General features: G+C 40.8%; 2 protein-coding genes across 5 annotated transcripts in view; one reads left to right on the forward strand and one right to left on the reverse strand.

Moving 5' to 3' along the window:
- Window positions 1–19,654, forward strand: Exo70 (exocyst complex component 7). Its single transcript, XM_034969411.2, has 17 exons — window positions 1–207; window positions 479–644; window positions 1,048–1,175; window positions 2,934–3,008; window positions 3,311–3,428; window positions 3,898–4,109; window positions 6,286–6,350; window positions 6,738–6,838; window positions 7,459–7,635; window positions 7,897–8,078; window positions 9,621–9,759; window positions 10,244–10,339; window positions 10,581–10,687; window positions 16,326–16,432; window positions 16,991–17,084; window positions 17,494–17,688; window positions 18,762–19,654. Exons 1-17 carry the CDS (start codon window positions 160–162, stop codon window positions 18,801–18,803), a joined length of 2,052 nt encoding a protein of 683 aa, XP_034825302.1. The 5' UTR covers window positions 1–159; the 3' UTR covers window positions 18,804–19,654.
- LOC117983159 (uncharacterized) overlaps window positions 19,647–24,704 on the reverse strand; it is a 17,839-nt gene continuing 12,781 nt past the window's right edge. Inside the window, exons 15-16 of one of the 4 annotated variants that reach the window (XM_069499281.1) lie at window positions 23,141–23,176; window positions 19,647–19,725 (exon numbers count right to left, since the gene is read on the reverse strand). In XM_069499281.1, the coding sequence (XP_069355382.1) occupies window positions 19,678–19,725; window positions 23,141–23,176 (84 nt within the window). In that variant the 3' untranslated portion in view covers window positions 19,647–19,677. The other 3 variants (XM_069499283.1, XM_069499284.1, XM_069499280.1) reach the window with 3 other exon arrangements.

A 24,704-nucleotide genomic window follows, 5' to 3' on the forward strand; every position in this document is an offset into this window, starting at 1 on the left:
TTACTTTTATTTCTGGTCGGTGGTATTTACTATTTATGTACTTTTAGACTTACTCTTTTTACTAGTTTAGTTATGTTTTAGTTTTCTACAAAAATCATTTTACACAAAGTGGACAGGTATTTACTGAATAAGGACAAGTAAAATCGTTTATCCGCCAAAATGTACGCAGTGGAGAAAAAATTCGAAATCGAAATGAAGTTGAAAAGAGTAAGTACATGGGTATCCACCTACTTTCTTTATGATTTCACTAACTATTCTGATTTGAAATGAATGAATGAAATGTGGCAAAGTTTCTCTATCGATTGAAACAAAAATTACTCAAATCGGTTCAGAAATCTCGGAGATTTCAGTGTTTATAGGTAGAAAAACACAACTCCTTGTTTGAAAGAATTGCTGGTTTTTCGTTTCATTGTGTTTGACAAGAGTACTTAAAGAAGTTATCAGTTCAAAAGTATTGTTTTACTTGTTGTTGTACCAGGAGATGACAAACATGCAAGAGCTGAAGGCGGCTGCTAAGCGCAGTTCCGCTCTGGCCAGTGATGTGTGCAACGTACTGGGCGCCTGCGAGCAGCGGCTGCAGCAGCTGGAGACAGCCGTGCTGCCTCTGTACGGAGACACTGCCAGACTGCAGCAGATCCATCATAGTGAGATGGATTTAATATTCAAAATCATCATGTTCAACCCATCGCTGGCTCACTGCAGAGCACGGGTCTCCTCTCAGAGTGAGAAGGATTTTGTCCATAGTTACCATGTTGGCCATGTACGTATTGGTAGACTTCACACACCTTTGAGAACACTATGGAGAACTCTCTGGCATGCAGGTTTCCTCACGATGTTTTCCTTCACTGTTAGAGCAAGTGATATTTAATTATTGAAAATGCACATAACTCCGAAAAGTTTGAGGTGCATGCCCGGTTCGAAACCCCGTCCTCCGGTTAGATGGCAGACGTCCTAACCGCTAGGCTATCACAGCTTCTACTTATTTACTACTACTTTAATATATTGTTTAATATTGACTTATTCTATTAATTCTTGTGGTGTTTGTAGATATGGAGCGCACGGTGACAGCCCTGGACCATGTCATCAACTACTACATGGTGTCCAGAGAGCTGTCGGACCTCATACAAGCAGGACCTCACACTGGATCCACAGAGTCACTCAATATGTATCTAGAGGTACTCATTTTTATCATCATTATCCCATCGCCGGCCTGAAGAATGGTTATGGCCATAGTCTACCACGCTGGCCCTAGCAGACTTCAAATATTATGGAGAATTCGCCAGGCACATAGGTTTCTCTCGATGTTGTCTTTCCCCCCAGCCTTATAAAATAAATAAATAAAATAAAATAGCCTTTATTCACTGATACACTAGTTTTACATCTTATATTACTAACTAAACGTATTACTAATTTCTTATTTCCTATTATTTAATTATCCTATCCTACATAATTTATTCTAAAAAAATCAGTAACACCAGCAGTTTACAGTTCAGGTTGCCCTGTTTGGACATAGGCCTCCTCTAGACTTCTCCATTTTTTCCTATCTAACGCTAGTCCGCGCCAACCCTTTGGCAGGTCATCCTCCCATCTCCTCTGTGGCCGTCCTCTCGCTCTCTTCCCATCTCTGGGGTACCAGTAAGTGACCTCTTTGGTCCATTTATCCTTTGGGGATCTGATCATATGGCCAGCCCAACGCCATTTCAGTTCAGAATCAAGAGATTCTTCTTGAGACATCTGTCACACCTGTGATCTTTCTAATTTTAGTCACCCCCCACCCTTAAAGCAAGTTATCTATATATATAAAAGGAGAAGGTGACTGACTGACTTACTGACTGACTGACTGATCTATCAACGCACAGCTCAAACTACTGGACGGATCGGGCTGAAATTTGGCATGCAGATAGTTATTATGACGTAGGCATCCGCTAAGAAAGGATTTTTGAAAATTCAACTCCTAAGGGGGTGAAATTTTGTAGTCCACGCGGACGAAGTCGCGAGCATAAGCTAGTATTTAATAAAACGTTAACTTATTGAAAAATCCTATTACAATGTAAAGGATCATTTGAATTATAAAAAAGCTTGGGAATGAGTTGCTTAATAGCTTTGTGTTCCAAGTGATTTTGGAAAGTGGTGATAATAAAAAGAATATCCGGCTGAGTTTGTTGTGGGCTCTTCTCAGACCTGGGCGCGTTTGGAACCCCCGTAGCTTTAGTTTTAAGTACGTATTAATTATCACCACTATATCATATAATCTTACAAATTAAAATTTATGACAATCGGGAAGCGTATATACCAATTCTGAATAATTGCTTAAAACGCATATAACTTTAACTTCGAAAAGTTAGAAGTGCATGCCTGGGATCGAACCCCAGACATCCGAAGAGAATGCTGAACAGTTCACTATTTGTATGTCATATAAGTAATTAATTGTAAAAGTTTCAAACTTAATAAATACTTCTAATATCAATCCTTTATTTGCATGTTCCAACCTTGAATTCAGTCTTTAATTTCGAAATCAGACAAGCTATATGTGTACAGTGGACCTCCAGTAATCCGACAAATGTTTTGCAGGGCAGTGTCGGACTATCGATTATAGAGTACTGCCTGAGACCCCCTATAGTCCGGGTTTTTTTTACAAAAGAGTACCTCGTAATCTGACAAATTACAGATACAATGATAAGATTCTATATGTTACATAGATATATGTACCTACTCTGAACTACAAGTCATACTTCAACATCAAACTTATACTTCCAATTCAAACTAAGCAATCAGAATCGAAACAATAACCTACGTGTCGAGCACAATCATAGTGGTGGTGCTACAAGTTATAACTTATTCAATCATGCATTAGCAAATATTGTCATGTCGGATTACTGGGGGTCCACTGTACTTAAATTACCCAAAATCGAATCACTATCTCTATTTTACAGGCACTCGACAAATTAGCAGAAGCTCAAAATTATTTCAACAAAAACAATCCTCAAAGTGTTGAATTAGAAAATATTGTAAGTATTGCCTTTAAAAACATTAATTATTTAAGTACTAGATGTTACCTGTGACTTGGAATGGAAATATAGGATTAAAATCTCATGGGAACTCTTTGATTTTCTGGGTTAAAATGTGCCTATGCGTTAATTCAGGATATAAAGCAATCTCCATTCCAAATTTCACTCAAATTGGTTCAGACATTTTGGCGTGAAGGGATAAGCAAAAAGATAAAAAATCCAAAATGTGACAAATTATTAATATCATTAGGATTAATATTACTTTAAAAAAATTAAAAAAAAAAAAAACAATTTTATTACAGAATCAACTGTACAATGCTGGAGTTTTAAAACTAGAGAGTGCATTTGAAGAACTCCTCAATCGTAACACAAGACCTCTGTCTCCCACGGCACTTATGGACATGATTGCTTTGGAGGAAGGTATGTTGTGGTTCAATAAATAATGAAAATTTTATCTCATACTTTTTCTATGGTTCAAATAGTTTTTATACATGAAGTGTGTGAAAACCTTTGATACCGCTGAACCAAAGGTTTTCATACCTTCACAGGTTTTTTACAGGTCACTTTTACCTATTTTAGGTTGATTAGGATGTAAGTTTTTGTGAAGTTGTATTAATTTTTTGTATATTCAAATGTTTACAAATATTTCTGGACGGCATTTTGTGATCAGATACCCGAAGAACCTCGGGATTACGTGACGTTGCGATGTATAGGTCGGTAGCGGCAATTTAAGCTGGCGGCGGCCTTGGCTGCTGGCATAGATCGCCGCATGTACTCTCGTGGCGAGTAGGTATGGTCATTCAAAGCCCCAAATTATGTGATCAATCTGACCAGTTACACATTGACGTGATGCCAGATTGGTCATGTAAATGGTCGCCGTATTGTGCAGACTCGAGCGTGGACAGCGTGAGCGTGAGCGGGAGCAACTCCACGTCCAGCACGTCTGTGGAGGCCATGCGAGCGGCGGCGGCGTGGCTGAGCGCGGCCGGCCGCCCGCCCGCCGCGCCGCTCATGGCCATACGGGGCCCGGCCGCGCTCAACTCGCTCACTGCGTTCAAGGACTTCCTGCGCTCGCGCTCCATGGCCGCCTCTCCGCTGATGGTACGTATCACTGCAACGTGGACAGTGTGAGCGTGAGCGGGAGCAACTCCACGTCCAGCACGTCTGTGGAGGCCATGCGAGCGGCGGCGGCGTGGCTGAGCGCGGCCGGCCGCCCGCCCGCCGCGCCGCTCATGGCCATACGGGGCCCGGCCGCGCTCAACTCGCTCACTGCGTTCAAGGACTTCCTGCGCTCGCGCTCCATGGCCGCCTCTCCGCTGATGGTACGTATCACTGCAACGTGGACAGTGTGAGCGTGAGCGGGAGCAACTCCACGTCCAGCACGTCTGTGGAGGCCATGCGAGCGGCGGCGGCGTGGCTGAGCGCGGCCGGCCGCCCGCCCGCCGCGCCGCTCATGGCCATACGGGGCCCGGCCGCGCTCAACTCGCTCACTGCGTTCAAGGACTTCCTGCGCTCGCGCTCCATGGCCGCCTCTCCGCTGATGGTACGTATCACTGCAACGTGGACAGTGTGAGCGTGAGCGGGAGCAACTCCACGTCCAGCACGTCTGTGGAGGCCATGCGAGCGGCGGCGGCGTGGCTGAGCGCGGCCGGCCGCCCGCCCGCCGCGCCGCTCATGGCCATACGGGGCCCGGCCGCGCTCAACTCGCTCACTGCTTTCAAGGACTTCCTGCGCTCGCGCTCCATGGCCGCCTCTCCGCTGATGGTACGTATCACTGCAACGTGGACAGTGTGAGCGTGAGCGGGAGCAACTCCACGTCCAGCACGTCTGTGGAGGCCATGCGAGCGGCGGCGGCGTGGCTGAGCGCGGCCGGCCGCCCGCCCGCCGCGCCGCTCATGGCCATACGGGGCCCGGCCGCGCTCAACTCGCTCACTGCTTTCAAGGACTTCCTGCGCTCGCGCTCCATGGCCGCCTCTCCGCTGATGGTACGTATCACTGCAACGTGGACAGTGTGAGCGTGAGCGGGAGCAACTCCACGTCCAGCACGTCTGTGGAGGCCATGCGAGCGGCGGCGGCGTGGCTGAGCGCGGCCGGCCGCCCGCCCGCCGCGCCGCTCATGGCCATACGGGGCCCGGCCGCGCTCAACTCGCTCACTGCTTTCAAGGACTTCCTGCGCTCGCGCTCCATGGCCGCCTCTCCGCTGATGGTACGTATCACTGCAACGTGGACAGTGTGAGCGTGAGCGGGAGCAACTCCACGTCCAGCACGTCTGTGGAGGCCATGCGAGCGGCGGCGGCGTGGCTGAGCGCGGCCGGCCGCCCGCCCGCCGCGCCGCTCATGGCCATACGGGGCCCGGCCGCGCTCAACTCGCTCACTGCTTTCAAGGACTTCCTGCGCTCGCGCTCCATGGCCGCCTCTCCGCTGATGGTACGTATCACTGCAACGTGGACAGTGTGAGCGTGAGCGGGAGCAACTCCACGTCCAGCACGTCTGTGGAGGCCATGCGAGCGGCGGCGGCGTGGCTGAGCGCGGCCGGCCGCCCGCCCGCCGCGCCGCTCATGGCCATACGGGGCCCGGCCGCGCTCAACTCGCTCACTGCTTTCAAGGACTTCCTGCGCTCGCGCTCCATGGCCGCCTCTCCGCTGATGGTATGTAACTCCACAAAGAGATATTCCATACAGTCGGTCGATGGAGATGCTTAGGCAGATCCTACAGAACAGGGTGGAGATGAAGGAGGGATTAATCAACAGCATACTAGTGCGCTGCCATAGTACGCGGAAGGTCGGGATTATTCATACGTGTTCGTACGAGTCACATTCATACGTAAACGCATCCAAAGTGCGGATAGCCTATAGCCGACTCGTCCGCCAACATGAGTGCCGTCCCACTCTATGTATAACGCAGTACGTTACTAATTAGATATTTTTTAAGTCTTTCAAATAATATGTGATTAGTGCTTCTTTTTGATCTCGTAATTACACATTTCGTATGTTTATTTTACTCGTTATGCACAAAATATTATTATATTAACGATTTTAATCTGAACCGGAACCATGAGAACAACAATATTTTTATTAAGATGATATCATTATTTTTAAGTTTGACATTTCTAGCTGTCATTTTGGGCTCTGGGATTAAAAAATAGACTATAAGCAAAGTTTTACACGCTATATAAATCTCAGTCTTAATGTAAGGCTTGAGAGTTCACACTACTCGAGTCTACATGTTACACAAAATACCTTATTCTGTATACCCTTGTAATGTAATTATATTTCAGAGAGCTAAAAACATGTTGCACCGGACGGACAGTACGCAGCGAAGAACTAGCAAAATACAGAAAGTGTAAGTAATTTTTTTTTTTAATTTATAGACTAGCGCTTGGCTGCAATCAGACCTGGTGGCAAGTGATGATGCAGCCTAAGAGGGAGCGCGCTTGCCTACAAGATGCCTATTCACTCTTGACTTGAAGGTACCCATATTATAATTGGAGAGGAAAACTGATGCTGGAAGGGTGTTCCAAATCTTAGCGGTTCGAATTAGAAATGAGGGGGCAAATAGCTTCGAATGTATCCGTGGAATTTCGATAACGTACGGGTGAGGTATAGAAAGGTGAAGGAGGAACCAGGTTGAAAAGTTCTTCGGCACACTCTCCAAAAATTGTTTGTAGTAAAATATTTGTCTCATATAACAAAGTGATAACAGATTGTAATAATGAATGGTTGGTATCAGGCTGGAGAAGCGCGCTATCAACATAATGATGAAGGCGTCGCAGACTCTGGAGCAGTCCACGGGGCTGGCCATCGGCCCGCGGCGTTCCGCCAACGATTCTTGTAAGTGTGACACAGAATTGAGAGCTCCTTTAACTGTTGAGCTATTGAGAGCTCAACGGTTAATGGAGCGGACTGAAATCCGAAAGGTCGCCACTCACAAACGGTTCGAACTCCACCCGTTGCACTATTGTCGTACCTACTACAAGCTTTACGCTTAGTTGGAAAGGAAAGGGGAATATTATAGTCATCATGATGAACTCGGCTGATGTTATTTTTTAAAAGAAAGAAGAAATAAATAATTAGATATATTGCTTACTAGCTTATACTTTGTCCGCGTGGACTGCAAATATTCCAAACCCTTTAGGGATTGAATTTTCAAAAATCCTTTCTTAGCGGATGTCTACGTCACAAAAGCTATCTGCATGGCAAATTTCAGCCCGATCCGCCCAGTAGTTTGTGCTGTGGATTGATAGATCAGTCAACTTTTTTCCTTTTATACATATAGATATTAGCTATCTATTTGGTAGTAGTACTGTGAGTATTCTAGTACTTATTTATAAACCGTCCTGTTAACAATCAAGTTTGTGTCATCAATATCGCAAACGAACACAAAAAAATATCAAACTTATACGTTTTTTCCTTGTCATTTTGTCTTCGCGTTATCATGATCGTTCTTATAGATTCGGAGGAGTGTACCGACGCGGTGGACGAGCGCGAGGCAGAGGCGTGCGGCAGCCTCGCCGCGGCCGTGTGTCGCCTCGCGAGGCGCGAGCAGAGGCACGCGCTCGGCCTCGTGCCTCTGCCTCGCTTGCCGGCCCTGCTGTCCGCCATTATGAAAGACTGTCTCAACTTGTTGGGTAAGTTCTCGTACGTTTGTTTCTGTTTGCTTTAGGCTCTCTCTGTATCGTATTCCTGACTGAATGACGGTTTAACGTGTTCTCTGAAGCAGAGAAATTGTAAATGCCAAATTTGGACACCCAAAGTTATTTATTTAGTATCAAAACTAGGAGATAGATGTTTTAAAAACGTCATTTTCCGCAGTATTCCAGGTTTTAAAACATTGAATTCTCAGCTTTTGTTAGACATGCTGTAGTAAACAAATATTATATTACGTGCAGCGTCGGAAGTGGAGCGCGTGTGTGCGCGCAGCAGAAAGGCCGCGTCGCGCTGCAGTGCGGGCGCAGCGGCTTGCTGGTCGCTTGCAGCGCGGTTGCAGCGTTTGCAGCCGGACTTGCAGCGCGCCTTGCATCCTGCATCACCTGCACCTTATGCCGCTCTACTGAACACTTGCCAACATCACGTAAGTACCGTTAGCTACTGACGATAGTTGCACAAAGGAAGGTTGCATTTTCCGGGTTCTTCAAAGAGGTTCCTCACTCAAGGGTGCTTGTTCATTCGCTATTTATATACAAAAACCGGCCAAGTGCGAGTCAGGCTCGCGCAATGAGGGTTCCGTACTACAGTCTTATTTTTTCGACATTTTGCACGATAATTCAAAAACTATGATGCATAAAAATAAATAAAAATCTGTTTTAGAATGTACAGGTGAAGACCTTTCATATGATACCCCACTTGATATAGTCACTCACTTCGAAAGTTGAAAATACTAATTATTAGTTCATGACCACAATTTAATTTTTTTTGTGTGATCTAACCCTAAATTCACGGTTTTCAAATTTTTCCCCAAATGTCAGCTATAAGATCTACCTACCTGCCAAATTTCATGATTCTAGGTCAACGGGAAGTACCCTGTAGGTTTCTTGACAGACGGACAGACAGACAGACAGACAACAAAGTGATCCTATAAGGGTTCCGTTTTTCCTTTAGGGTTCCCCTAAAAACTTGATTCTGAAGAGCAAAATTTCCGGGATAAAGCACCTGGAATACAGGAGAAACTGAATAGATGATGTAATGGAAGGGGACCCGGCGCAACATAATACTGCCAATAAAAAATAATGTAATGTATGTTATCTAATGTTCTTCCTATTCCTGCTAAGGTTGCGCTGGCTCAGTCTCTACTTCTACCAATCCTCGATTACGCTGATACTTGCTATCTTAACCTAACTGAGGACCAACTGAACAAACTTGAGCGGCTTCAAAATCTTTGTATAAGGTTCGTATTTGGGCTGCGAAAGTATGACCATGTCTCCGAGAACCGCCGTAAGCTCAAGTGGCTCCCGATTCGTCTTCGCAGGAATACTCATATTCTTCATCTTCTATACTGTATACTGTTCAATCCCTCCATTCCTCTTTATCTTAAAGAACGTTTTGAGTACCGATGTGATACACACTCTTTTTCTCTTCGTTCTCAAAATAATCTACGCCTGAAAATTCCTACACACTCCTCTTCTTATTATGCTAAATCATTTACTGTTACCGCTATACTGCTATGGAATTCTCTCCCCTTGGATATCAAACAGTCTCAATCACTATCTATTTTTAAAACAAAATTGAAGCTATTTTATTTATCCTCCATTTGATGTGTTTATTTATTTTTACTTTTATTCCACTTATCTGTCGTCTATTCCTCTCTTATTTACTGTTGTATTTTCATTTCATACGTATATTATGTGTATTTACTTTATTTAATTAGTACACCCCTTCCGCTTTCTTTAATTTTTATAATATCCTCTACCCTAAGGTTGCCTGGAAGAGATCGCTATTTTAGCGATAAGGCCGCCTATTGTACATGCTGTATTTGTTATATGTCTATTGTTTTTGTTTTGGTGTACAATAAAGCATATTTTACTTTACTTTTACTTTACTAAGCACTGATTGGAACTGTAGCACTAATTAACTTGTACCTACACTGGTGTTATCCAATGTTTTTCATTGTACACAGTGTGTGCGGTCGCTGGAGGAGTGGGCGGAAGGAGTGAGGAACGACAGTGCGGCCGGGGCGGTGGATGGCACGGTACACCAACTCGCGGCCGCCGCACTAGCCTACTGTCATGCACTCGCCGCCCATATACAGATCATCGGTGAGTGTTCTTGCAAAGAAACCTATAAGATAAGGTATTGCAGTACCGATTTTGTCCCAGGAGTAGTGAGGAACGATTATGCGGCCGGAGCAGCGAGCAACAAGTATTATGTACATAGCATTAAGTATTCAATTTAACAGGAGTCGTATTACTAATTGTCTCATTTCCGTGGTGGTCTCCTATAAATTAAAAGAATCGGCTTTGAACATGAAGGCTTTTGCGCATAATAAGTCGCGCTGCGACCATCGCGTCGTAGCGTCCTGTCACTGGAGCATCAGTCCCGATGTTGCGTGAAAATAAAGTAAAATGTGCGAGGTGTAATATCGTGTCTACAGAAGTATTATGTTTTGTCAAAAATAACCTAGATGTTATGGACGTGGAAAGTTTAAACTAGTTTATCTTAGTAATATATGTTTTTCTTTTTGCTCAATTTTTCTTAGCAGGAAAATAAGTTCAGCCTTATAAATGTTTAATGTTATCCCAGGTCCCGCGCTGGCCACAGAAGCATCGTATGCACGCGCCGCGTCACAGATAACTGGTGTGCAGGACAGAAACGCTTTGATGCTGTCATTGTACATGCGTAAGTTCTTTCTTTACAACTTATAAGCAACTTCTTCATTAAAACTTATTTTCTGTCTGTTTTCTATTGGAAATATCTAAGCCTAATAAATGTTTATCTTCAATCATTGCTAACAACAAAAATATTTGAGACAATTTACGTAATTCTTTCCATTTTAGATGCTGGGTAATATACCTTTTGTTTATTCGCTTCATACCATAAAAATCGTACCAGCTATTTTATTGTGCATGTCATGTTTCAGGCAAAGTGCTGGCCCAGTTAAATTTGTCCTTGAGAAATAAAAGTGAACAGTACCCAGATGCACTGAAAGCAATATTTCTTCTCAACAATACGCTGTACTTGCTTCAGGTATGTGTTATGTTTTAGACGACTGAGTAAAAGTAAAACTTGTTTAGGCGTGACTTTATGATCTGTAGATCGATTGCGGAAAACCGGCATCAATCATTATTACAATCGCAATTGTTGTGATTGTCTGAATTTAGGTATTGATGTGCCTCCGGTAAAACATACAGCATTTATGTATGAAGAAGCAATTATGTACTCACCGCATATATGCGCGCTCTATACACAAACAGTTGTAGTTCACCTTACCGTATATAGGGGCGCTAGTGTCTCACCCAGCAAGGCAGCGGGCCGCTGCCATCTTGGATGTCATATAGCGTTGTGTACTTTCGCCGCGTGCGCGTCGAATCTAAAATTATATCGTTAATCCGTCTTCCTTTGCAAAAAAATATTTTCAATAAGTGCAATAAATGTGATAATACGGTGATCACGATATATATTTTCTTATTATTTCGTAATATTATCGTGGGGAAATTTTGGTTGGACCCCACGTGCGCGAACGATGTCGATAGGCTACGTAAGCTAATCGATCTGGTGTTTCGCGCTTATTGGTGCCTGAGAGGGCTCTTGAAAAAGGGGATACCTCGACATCCAGCAGCGATTCAAGCAACGAGCAGGATTGAGAGTGACTCCCGAGAGAAACGGCGAGAAATTACCAGGTAACGATCGATCCTCGGATCGATGCGTTATACAACCCGGTGAGTTTTCTTACATATTTCATAATGCATCTACCATATTGGGTATCTAATGCAAATGAGATTCTAATTGAGAAACCAAATTAAACAAATGACGATTTGTTTGACGAACGTGTCGACACCGAAATCTAAATCTGGATCTAGGTTTCTTTAATACAAATTTTGGCTAGAAAAAGTCCTAATGGTTACCTATAATCGTTTATTGAATTTATTTATTTTATGTACAAAGTTAATTGAGTGCAATTTAAATTTTACGCCAGTTAATCGGATGATAACATTTTATCTCGCCCACCACGTGGTGAGATGTTGGTTATAACAAGACATTGGTTAAATTGCTGATTTAAAGGGGTTTCGTAAACTGAAAATAACGGAGAAATGTACGCACTAAACAATAGCTAACATCTATTTGGCCCCACTGAGGACATCATGGCCGTTACCACCAATGCTTTATTATACCAAAGAGAACTCAGTTAAGAATCCAGAGACCCGCTTTAATAAATTACTGAAACATTCAGATGATAAAGTCGCCCTTTGTTCTAAACATCTCCTGCATTTTTATTCTTTTGAATATAATGATTAGCATCATATTAAATAAATAAATAAAATTCAGCAAATCATCTTTGTCTTAAAAATTATCAGAACAATTTTTACAAATTGTTTGGGCAACAGGCGAATGTATAGCATAATATATTATGTAAGGCGCAGGAGATGAATATCAGACAGAACTTTCATGGAGATGTTTATTTTAAATACTCTTAAGGAAATTTTGGATAAAAGTATTAAATACGGTATTTGCATATGTCAAAAGTGAATGGTGGTGGTGAATGGAAGTGATTGTTGAATGGAGGGTCTTCCAGTATATGTGAGGCCCGCGCCCTTTGTTAGTTTTGGGTGTGATAACCATTTTAAATTATTGATTAAACTAGAAAAGTACGTCAAATCATTGTGACGTCACATGCCAGTGTTTCATGGGGCCTCGCGTGCTGAGCGCGTGTTTTAACGCTTTATAGCATACTGATTTGACTAGTTGTCAAATACCGGATTGGCTTTTAACAATAGTGACGAGGTTCTTTTTGGATAAAGCAACACTCACTGCGTTCATGCAATTCCCTGGTGGCCCATATTTATAAATATTACAACTATAAATGCCTATAATTGAAAAACCTATCCAACACATGTTACAGGTTATATAATGACATTCTAATATCGTTGGCAAGCTTTTGGTGCAAACAGTTTTTGTAAATGTTATTAACGGGATTTCGAATACCCTAATACAAGAAACTACCCCCGGTAATGCCCACAAAACAAATAATGCAACATGCAACCTGGTCACCTGTCACGACTTAAATGACACGAGAATTACTGGACCAAAACTAGTAAAAGTGGTTCACAAGGAAATGTCCAGTTTTATCTCCGAGCTTTTTCTGCGGAAGGAAAGCGTTGGATCGATCCGTCTGATTTTCGACCCTCGAGAACGAAACAAATTCGTGAAGCAAAACTATCCCGTCTGATTTGTCATACCGGTTCGTAGCTTTCTACAACCTGGACTCTAAAGTTGGACAACCTGTCCAATTTTTGGGTCTGGCGGCAGCGCCCCACCTGTAACATGCTTGGTTGCGGAAACCTTGCATGCGAAGGAATGTCGAGTGCTAGTCTACCTAGACGACTTCCTTCTGGTCAATCAAGACCAATCCAAGTTATGTCTTCAGGCTGCGGAAGCCGTGAGGCACTTGGAACTTCTGGGCTGGCAATTCTGGTCAACCAAGACCAATCCAAGTTATGTCTTCAGGCTGCGGAAGCCGTGAGGCACTTGGAACTTCTGGGCTGGCAATTCTGGTCAACCAAGACCAATCCAAGTTATGCCTTCACGCTGCGGAAGCGTGAGGTCCTTGGAACTTCGGGGCAGGGGGATCAATTACCAAAAGCCAACGTCCATACCATGTTGAAGACACCGGTTTTCAACCGATCACCGAAGTTAAGCAACATCGGGATCAATTACTAAAAGTCAATTCTAACACTCACAGAAGACCTACAATACCTGGGTATTCGTTGGCAGACTATAAGAAAATTCAATGTTCCCATAATAAAGAGTAGAAAACTATCAACGAGACCTTTGAGAGAATTATTACTGAAAAGTCGCATCACTCTTCACGACATGCAACGGTTGCTAGAACAGTCAGACTTCGCCAGTTTAGTAACTCCCAGAAGCAGACTACATTCTGATCAGATCCAAATACGCCTCAAACGTTTCGATAATTATGTTTTAGACTGCTGAATCCACAATCGTGGAACAGGGAATGACATGGCAGCGCGGAACCACATGTCTCAGGCTGCCAATATGTACACCTAAAACCTGCCATCTACTGCTTGGCGAATAATGCCTCTGATTGACTTTTAGTGCCCAATTAAACGGGAAATTAATGCCAGAAACTTGGTTAGCGCATCAAAAATGATAGCACAGCAAAAGAAGGAACTTTATGCAGTTATAGTGGAAATTGAAGACAGCACAAGGACTCTGCAAAAATCGCAAGTCTTGGTTCAATCGAACACTCATTCGTTCACTCACTCGTTCCTTCTAACGTTCATTTTAATGAACAAAGTCGTGGGTTTCACTGATTCTAACAATCGAACTCCCGCACATAACAGATTACATTATTGGCTCAAGGCTGTCACGAGGAAAACCTCCCACAGAGTGGCATCTTTTCCCTCAAGCGACGTCAGAGATCGATTTGGTTGCAGCACAACAGATTATTGTAGTAGGGAATAAAGATGGTGTGATGTCTTTATCGACTGCAAAGATTGATCAGCAAGTTATAGATGCTTTCAATAGATCATTGAGACATCAATTTAGCATGGGTGTTTTCTTCTCCAAATTAATTGCCAAAAGTACTGACCTACTTGAACAAGTGTAGCTGGGGTGTACTTAAATGTGGCACGTGAAAGACCTTTGGGCTTCAAGATCTGAAAGCAGAGCTCAAATGAACTATAGAACCTATCAGGGACTCTGATAGATGTCACGACATTACAGTGTCCGCCAGACATTTACCCGGAAGCTGGAAAATTAGGGATGGGTGCCTAAATAAAGGAGTGGTCTATACGAGAAGTAAAGAACAGGTGTTTGTTGGAAGCAATTTTTGTCCTACCTACCTACCAGACGTCAAAAAATGGTTAAACTGGTGCGAAACCTGGTGGCGGTTAACTTTCTATGATCCACATGTGGCTACTAGGCAATTATTGACGTGGCTAAACTCAAAATTACTAAACCATTTATCATACAGGACCTTAAGGTAGAGCTCAAGCGCTAACTTCAGAAGCTCTCATTTAAGTACACACTTCTCGAGATATCTAGTCGAACCTACATGGACACTTGTTGCCACGGAACGAAGGGTACACGACTGAAAGTCTGTGTCACCTGGAAAAATATATTATATACTTTATTTGGCCCAAAGACTGACACTCACTCTTAACATCAATACGGATGGACACTTTCAAAACATAATAACATAACAGACAACATAATGCTCTATTAATGTACTAGTCAAGTCTTTGATACAGAGAAAAAGGTCAAGCAGAATGAAGTTAAGAATTTAGATATATTGTAATCTTTTTATCACCAACGGTAATGAAACTGAAGCCGCATCACGTACTGTAATAGATCACTGGAACAGTTCAGTTCTTAAGCAATGTGGCAGCATTCCTGCATCCCCAGGGATTCATCAGTGGATCAGCAGTAGCTTCTTTGGGGACAGATAACCAATCAATGGACGATATACTCGTATCTCGGGGTAACTGGAGATTACCAGACATTCTTGTTGAAATCATTATTGCCCTGAGGCGACCTAAAAATAAGTGAAGCTTATTTTTCAATATAATCATTATATGGTCCGGTTTGAGTTTTAGTAACCCTTATCAAAATTACAGACATAAATCACTTAAATTGTTTGTCTCTTAGACATTATATTTTAACTTATTAACCCTGGTTAGAAATAACAATAACTTTAATATGTGACAATGAATGAAGGGGACGTGGTTATTTGATCTAACTTAACGATTAATATTTTTATATTATTCAATTGACAGATTAACTCCCTTTGATTCATCATAGCGTTGTGGGTAATACATTTCACCAGCAGATAACAAACACGTCTTCATACATAAATGCTGTATGTTTTACCGGAGGCACATCAATATAACGGTTTTACATAACAATAAAACCGATATTATGTGCCGAGAGGGAAAACATACAGCATTGCAAGAACTTCTTCCTGGTGAAGACTATGACATCCAAGATGGCAGCGGCCCGCTGCCTTGCTGGGTGAGACACTAGCGCCCCTATATACGGTAAGGTGAACTACAACTGTTTGTGTATAGAGCGCGCATATATGCGGTGAGTACATAATTGCTTCTTCATACATAAATGCTGTATGTTTTCCCTCTCGGCACATAATATCGGTTCTATTGTTATGTAAAACCGTTATATTCTTGTTGCGACAATACAATGTAAGCAATTGTGAGCGAGCGTCAACTAATCAGAAGGAATTGCGATGGTGACATTGTAGTTTTCATATTACCGCAATCGAGCCCCGGTATATATTTTACCATACGGTAACAGAAAAATGGCTGCCTGTTAATAAATTAGAAAACAGCTGTTTTTTAGAGACCATCATGTTTTATCGAGGTGTTACCAAGTAGTGAGATTCATTGCTTGTCCTGCCAGTTGGCAGCTGTCATTCAAACATCTCTTTTGTAGAAAATGGCCGCCAAGCAGAACAACTGTTTTGCGGCCATTTGCGGTGAAGGTTAGTGCCATAAATTTTAAGCTCTGATGATACTATTTGAAATTTAACTCAGCCACTGTCAAAAACTGGTTCTATTTTAGTATAGAAATTGGTAGATCGTTCCATCACTTGGTGGCGATACTATTACTTGATCTCAAGTAACTGTTATAGGGTCTACAACGCAGCGGACTATTGGACGTGTTGATGTTGGCCGAGCCGGAGTGCGAGGCGAGCTATCGGGACATGATACAAGACTACAAGAACGCGTATGTGCAGAGGTAGGATGCTTTGACTTTGTTCACACTGAGAGTTAAAACGAGGCAGAGTTATTCCAAAGATATGACGACCTCCCTGGCGCAGTGGTGAGCGCTGTTGTCTTAATAGTGGGAGGTCCCGGGTTCGATTCCTGGCAGGGGTTTGGAATTTTATAATTTCTTAATTTCTGGTCTGGTCTGGTGGGAGGCTTCGGCTGTGGCTGGTTACCACCCTACCGGCAAAGCCGTGCCGCCAAGCGATTTAGCGTTCCGGTATGATGCTGTGTAGAAACCAAAGGGGTATGGGTTTAATAAAAACTGCCATACCCCTTCCAGGTTAGCCCGCTATCATCTTAGACTGCATCATCACTTACCATCAGGTGAGATTGCAGTCAAGGGCTAACTTGTATCTGAATAAAAAAAAAAAAAAAAAAGATAGATCTGTCTCATTTTGACTAAAATGTTAGTCTGAACAAAGTATGTAGTTTTCACAAAATACCTGCATTTTCTCATTTTCCTTTAAAACTTGACAACTTATTTTTTTGATTGTGTATTTACACAATGTGTCAATTTAATTTTCAGTTGGAACAAGTTGCTGTCTCACTTGTCATTGGATGAGCCGCTCCCTGCTAAGTTACGGGACAAGGATCGACAGATGTTAAAAGATAAATTTTCGGTAATTTACGAAAATTACTTCGTATTTTATATTTAAAATAGGGTCTTGGACTGTAGGAATAACTTATGTCATGTTTTGTATAGCGGTTTTGAATTTTTATTAAAATTAATTATTGAAAAGAATAATTGAATAAAACTCATTGTTTATTCTAATTACGTCACGCTGTATGAAAGGAGAGTAATGACGCCACAAGGCCTAAACGACAGATATTTTTCAAGTTTTTAACACAAAAACAAGAATAATTTCTGTGGGAAAATATTTTTATGTTAAAAAATTTAAAAATATTCGTCTATCAACCATCTTTACACTACTTAAAAAAACTTGTTTACTAACATAATACACTACTTACTCGGTTTTAGTTCCGCTAGAAATCTGTTTGGAGAACGTCTTTTTAATTGATAATTGTCAGAGTTTCAACCGCGAGTGGGAGGAGACAACTCGCGCGCAGCGCAGCTACAGCGTGCCCGACGCGGAGCTGCGCGAGGCGCTGAAGCGCGACAACAAGCAGGCGATCCTGCCGCCCTACACCACCATGCACGAGAGGGCGCTGGCCACGCCCTTCGCCAAGCATCCCGACAAATACGTCAAGTACACCCCGCTACAGGTACTATTTGTCAGTTTATTGCAGTCTAACGGCGGTTACGCACTCAATCGATCAGAGTCCGTGAAAATACGTTCCCTTTTGCTTTGTATGGGAGCTTATGACATATTATGTCGTAGATAATCGCTGGTATTCTCACGAATGACGGATAGAACTCGGACGACGGAAGTGCAGTGCGTAATAGCCTTAAAGGCCCAATTTTTCAATAGTCTATTAACTTTTGTGTGCGGAATAAATTTGAGTTTTGACCGATTTCCTATACAAAAACTGTCGAAATTCCTCAGGTAAAAGTTATTTGAGGATTGATCTAAAAGAGTAATCCGCCATTTTGTACAAGGTGGCGGCCATCTTGGATTTGAATTGTTGTCACGGTGTACTGTATTCTACTAGCTAAGCCATTTCATTTGATACCCATATTGAGGGGGATTAAAAAAACATAATCCGCCTTTTGAATTAACAATGAACGGGGTAAAATATCAATAACTAGATTTGACCCATGTTTGACACATTCCAATGTATGTACAACAACCCACACACAAGAGAAACAAGGCAAGCTCAATACGAAGTCAAATATGTAATTTATTCAAAACAGGTAACATTGAACACTTTTGATTCTCAATTGTTGGATTTGTAAGATAATAATGCAATGGTGATAATTTATTTAGTAAACTTTAATAGCTTTAGTTAAGGGGTAAATAAAACCGTTTAAAAATATCGAAATGGATCCAACGGCATGACCTTCAGTAATTTTTTGGGCGTTTGGCGGGGCGATGTCTGTAATCATTTGTTATTATATCATACTAGCTAATACCCGCGACTTCGTCCGCGTGGATTTAGGTTTCTAAAAATCCCGTGGAAAGTCTTTGATTTTCCAGAATAAAAAGTAGTCTATGCCACTTTCCAGGTCTTTAACTATACTTATGCAAAAATATCACGTCGATCCGTTACGGCGTGATTGAAGGGCAAACCAACAAACACACTTTCGCATTAATATGGGTAGTGATTCATCTGTCATATTATTACGTCATGCTATCTCCCGCGCTGGTCACTTATTTTTATATTTTTTATATTTACAGATCGCTGCCCAGTTGGATGGGTATTTTGATGAAGCTGCCTAAAATAATGGACACTGAATTACGCTTACATTGGGGCCGATTCTCTTGTACACAATCTCTATACTAAACTAAATTAACAGGTCTAAATCTAGTGCTATCCTTTTCCACAAGCAACATTATGACAGGGATAGCAATAGATTTAGACCAGCCATTTTAGTTTAGTTTAGAGATTGTCTACAAGAGAATCGGCCTCAATATTATAATATAGATGAAAATATATTATATTCTTTAAGGGCCTGTTTCACAACCTCCAGATAAGCTTTATCTAACGAATAAATTTGACGTTATGACAGTTTTTGTATTGAAAATCCGTCAAAGTGTCATATTTATCCGATAGATAAAGTATATCTGGCGATTGTGAAACAGACCCTAAATCTTACTTTATAGATGAAAATATTTATTCTTTAAATCATAGTTACTCTTATATATTAAGGTGCTTATCAAGTATTACATACAGGGTGTAACCAGAACGCTAGCAAAAACGAAGACAGCACTGATGATTACTGATATGATACCACAAAAAAAACGCGAAAAAACATTTAAAAAAATCCTATATTTTGTAAAAGTTTACGATACATTGCAAATAGAACATCTGACTGACGCTAGAGATCAACGGACGATGCGTAAGTAGGCCACTCGGAGCCAATGCCGCGTTGTAGGTGGGGCATTGACCTGAGTTTTGCACGCTAAACATTGAGGGTTTGAAAAATACATCACTAAAACTGCAAAGTGAAGCAAATGGTTATTGGTATTGGATTGTGTTTAGGTAAGTATTACAATAATGCCAAGTTTTTGCTAGCGTTCTGGTTACTCGTGTATTTTATTAAGAAATAAAAGACATTTTTTATTGCTAATGAGTATTTATTTACGTTTACAACTAGTTTGCTGCATTAGTCTTCTTCTTCTTATTCTTTCTCTTCGGCCACTGGAACAAACACTAAAGGTTATAAGGTCATGGATTAATTTTGATATAGTGCACCCATCCTAGCCGTAAAGTTCGAGAAAAGTGAGATCTAAAGAGAACACTGACTTGCTCAGACTTAAGACAGAGTTAAAATGAGTGATTTACTTATATCTATTTACATAAATCTGTCTCGTTTTAACTCTGACTTAAATCTGAGCAAAGACAAAGTGCGATCTCAGCCTCAACCATTGTCTATGTCATGTACATATTTGATCTCGTTGTACTTATAGGGTTAGCGCAAACCGACCGCATTAAATCTCGTCCGTTCCGCAGGGAATATTGTGAAAAAGACAGCAATACTGTAAGGCTGAGATCCATAGCGAGCACTTTGATTTTGCTCCGTCTTAAAGTTAAAATGAGACATGTTTATGCGAGAGATGTTTGACGACCTCCCTGGCGCAGTGGTGAGCGCTGTGGTCTAAATAGTGGGAGGTCCCGGGTTCGATTCCTGGCAGGGGTTTGGAGTTTTATAATTTCTAAATTTCTGGTCTGGTCTGGTGGGAGGCTTCGGCCGTGGCTAGTTACCACCCTACCGGCAAAGCCGTGCCGCCAAGCGATTTAGCGTCCCGGTACGATGCCGTGTAGAAACCAAAGGGGTATGGGTTTAATAAAAACTGCCATACCCCTTCCAGGTTAGCCCGCTATCATCTTAGACTGCATCATCACTTACCACCAGGTGAGATTGCAGGCAAGGGCTAACTTGTATTTGAATAAAAAAAAAAAAAGAGACGTAAATCTGTCTCGTTTTAACTTTTAGGTAAATCTGAGCAACCTCAAAGTACTAAGATTTCAGCATTAACATAGACTAACATAGGCTGAGATCTATAGAGCGTACTTTGACTCTGTTCAGACTTAAGTCTCAGTTAGAACGAAACAGATTTATGCCAGAGCGATATATAACGCTGTCTCGTTTTAAGTGTCTTAAGTCTGATCAAAGTCAAAGTGCGCTCTATAGATTTCAGCCTTAATTTTTTGTACTTTGAATCACAGCAAGGCTAGGTCCACTATTTTATCATAAACTATCCTCTGAAACTATCCGTGATATTTTATAATACCTTATCTAGTTACGAGTGAGGAATCGTGTGTTCAATTAAATACGTGAATGTATCCAACACGAGTTCATGGATAATTTCAATGGATACTATTCTTTTGTAAATCAAAATAAATTATTTCAGAAAATAAAAACCATGAGACGCAAAGATAAATTGGCAACAAGTCATAATAAAAATAATAATTAAAAAAACACGACTGCAATGCTAAATAACGAACTAAAAGTATTCACATTTGAAATTGCCGCCATATTGATTATTTGTAACTCGGGATGATGCAAGGATTCTAACGATACCTCTTACATATCCAAATCTGTTCAAGCATTCAAAGTTATGGTGGAATAACAGAACTCGCGTACATATATCCATGAATCCTGAAAACATTACTTTATTTATTGGGCAGCCGTGTAAAAATCCGTTCAATAGTTCATGAAATTGAAAGCATTCAATTAGAAACACGTGGCGAGCTTTGGCGTTGGCGACTTTATTTAGTATTGTTTTGATGAAGAAATTTTTTGATTATTTTCTGGAATAATTCGCAAGTATTCATTTTTTGATATGACAGTCGGCAATCTTTGTATTCTAAATCTTTATGCTTATTTTTTAGAGAATTTCAACCACAAAAACTTTTTCCTTCAAGCAAGCGTAAAGCTTAAAACTAGAACTATGCCAATAATGCAACGGGTGGGGTTAGAAATGACGATTTTTCGGATTTCAGTCCGTATCTTGCCTGTTTTGATTGAGACTACATTTACATCTGAATACAAAGCTTGCCGACTTAAGGGTGCAATTCCACCGAAGGCAAGACGAGCAGAAAGAAAGCAAAACTTATTAGAGACAGACCAATCACATAGATTGAGTCACTGATCTCAATAATCTAAGTGGTCTTTACTGCATTCAGAAATGCATGCAGTCAGAATTACTGCACTCTTTTTGACTTCACTGTAATCGCACCCTAACATTCAAATAAATCGGTTCAGTAGTTTGTAATTCAGACATTTGAAATCAGACTAGCTTTTGCCTGCGGTTTTGCTCGCTTCTATTCGTGTATCCAATTATTGAATAGCGAAAGACTTGTTTCTGTTCGTCATATTTTAGTCTAAATACTTCTAAATACCAATTCTTTGAAAGAACGCATTTCTCCACTCGAAGGACCATTTGTATATTGGCAAAAATGTATAAAAACAATTACAATAAAATCATACAAATTCTAGTGCTTTGATACAATCGTTTAAAAAGTCTAATAATATTAAAAAATAATTGAGTTTATACTGAAATTATTCTAAAAACAAAATACTAAATAATACAGAAATATTCTAAAAAACAAAATACTAATTAATACTGAAATATTCTAAAGATACAAATATTAATTTATATTCTATTAGACTTTTTACCGATTGCAGGTGCGGTTCAATAGTTTTCAAGGCAATCGGTTCAGTATTATTTTGAACATCATGATACAAATAGACATACCTACTTACCTATTGCCAATGTAAAATTAAATACATTTTAAAGTATGTAACTTTGTGTTAGGGCTCCATCTGTCATTACTTACAAGATTATTCTCGTGACGGTTAATTAATAAACGAGTAATAAGTTAATCCATAGTCAGTATTGGTATAACCAGGAAGATTTCCCCCAAAAATTCAACCCCTCAGGGGTTGAATGTTTAAGAATCCTTTTATATGTGTACTAGCTTATGTCCGCGACTTCGTCCGCGTGGACTACTCAAATTTCAAACCCCTATTCTACCCCCTTAGGGGTAGAATTTTCAAAAATCCTTTCTTAGCAGAAGCCTGTGTCATAATAGCTATCAGCATGACAAATTTCAGCCCGATCCGTCTAGTAGTTTGAGCTGTGCGTTGATAGATCAGTCAGTCAGTCACCTTTTCCTTTTATATATTTAGATATAGATAAAAGATAAATATCGTCTGAATCGTGCTCTAAAGAAACCCCTATCTTGACTATGACTTCTAGCGTAACTGTGCTGTGTAAAGCTGTTTCAGGTGATCTTGAGCAGTTGTCTCCCTGGATATAACTATGGATTGCTCACATTCTATTAACGTTTATTAATAAGATAAAATTCGATTTAATTGTTTTTCCCGCGATCAAAATAACATTATTAACACTACATAGCTTTAGCCCGCGGGTTCGCATACACAAACAATTTTTTTTTTCAATATTGAGGGTAGTTATGAAACAAATGTTTTCAGACAAAGTTGGAGCCCTAAGTGTACGGATACTTTACGTCAGGGTCACCGTAACGGTTGGCTTGTATGAATTCTGTAGACTAGTACTATAGCGCGGTTTCGGCCGCGGTTCCCAACCTTGCTACGCGCGCCGCCCTCCTGCTCCGCATCCAACTAACAAACAGACACCAAGACATACAACTCTCACGATACTTCTTATATTATGCCATTAATACTATAAACCACGCGGATTCGTTCGTTGCCATTGTGAACTGATAAATTCCAAATAGAGGTTACTTATAAACAGATTAAATAATTTTAAAATAGAACATACCATTTTGCAGGCTGTGTACACTTCATTAAATTTTTTTTTAAACTCAATTTAGTGTAGACAAACAAACAAACAAATAAAGAAGTTTGTCAATTTTGTATCTATTCATAAGTATAAGTAATCTGGGAAAAATGAAATCTTTGACCAACTTTTAAAATTGGTTATGTTTTTCCCAAAAGTGTTCCCATATCACAATTTGACAAATATTTTCATGAAATCTTATTAAAAATATTTTCATCAAAAGAACTTTATTTATTCTAGCTGATGCCCGCAACTTCGCCCGCGTGGTGATTTAGGTTATCTTGTGGAAACTCTTAAATTTTCTCGGATAAAAATGAGCCTATATCTGTGTCCGGCATGCAAGCTATCTCTGTACCAAATAGATGGTACCCGCGACTTTGTGAATGTAAATTTAGTTTTTTACGGGACAAAAGTAGCCAATGTGGCCAATTCCGTTATACACAATCTCTAAACTAAGCTTAAATGGCACGTCTAAATCTATTGCTATCCCTTTCATAATGTTGCTTGCGGAAAAGGATAGCACTAGATTTAGACCTATAAATTTAGTTTAGTTTAGAGGTTGTGTACAAGAGAATTGGCCCCAATGTCTCTCTGAAGTCTGAACCTACCAAATTTCGTCATAATTGGTTTAACAACCCTTACTTGTTTACTATCTTTTACAGATATCCTGAATTTTGGGACGTCCGCGTCCCAAAGGTACGAAAGAATTTCGTTTCCGAAGGGATTCAAATTATTGACATAGGAGTTTTAGCGTATTATTTACTAATTATTATTGTACAGACATAACGCATAACTCACTAGGTTCCTGCGGTATTGGAGCGGTGCGGGAGGGCGTGATCAGTAGCGCGATCGAGAGCTCAATGATTCGTCAACTGTCACCCTCCCGCAGCTCCGCTGCCGCAGGAGCTTCCTCAGTTATGCGTTAGAATTAAAAAACAATCCGGTGTTTGATAACTAAATCAGATCAAGTCAAAACACACACTAAGTATGCGAGCTTCTATGAAATACTGGCATGTGACGTCACAATGATTTGACGTGGATTTTACGTATTTTGGAAGATCCTCTATTCAATAATTACAGAAAAATAATTTATTTTAGACATAGGCAAATACCGTATTGTGATATGGGAACACTTTCTTAAAAATCCCTAATAAAACAAACAATACAAAGAAATTTGGTTTATAACGAATCACACTTCTGATGATATCACTTCATCAGACTAGAGACAATGCCCGCGATTTCATTCACGAAATGTATCACACTTGAAATATCACTTCTTCAGACTAGAAAATGCCCGCGATTTCGTCCGCGTGAATGTATCATACCTTGTGATAGTAGGTATCACTTATC

This window comes from Maniola hyperantus, chromosome 6 (assembly GCF_902806685.2).
Source record: "Maniola hyperantus chromosome 6, iAphHyp1.2, whole genome shotgun sequence".
In the NCBI taxonomy this organism is placed as follows: Eukaryota; Metazoa; Arthropoda; class Insecta; order Lepidoptera; family Nymphalidae; genus Maniola; species Maniola hyperantus.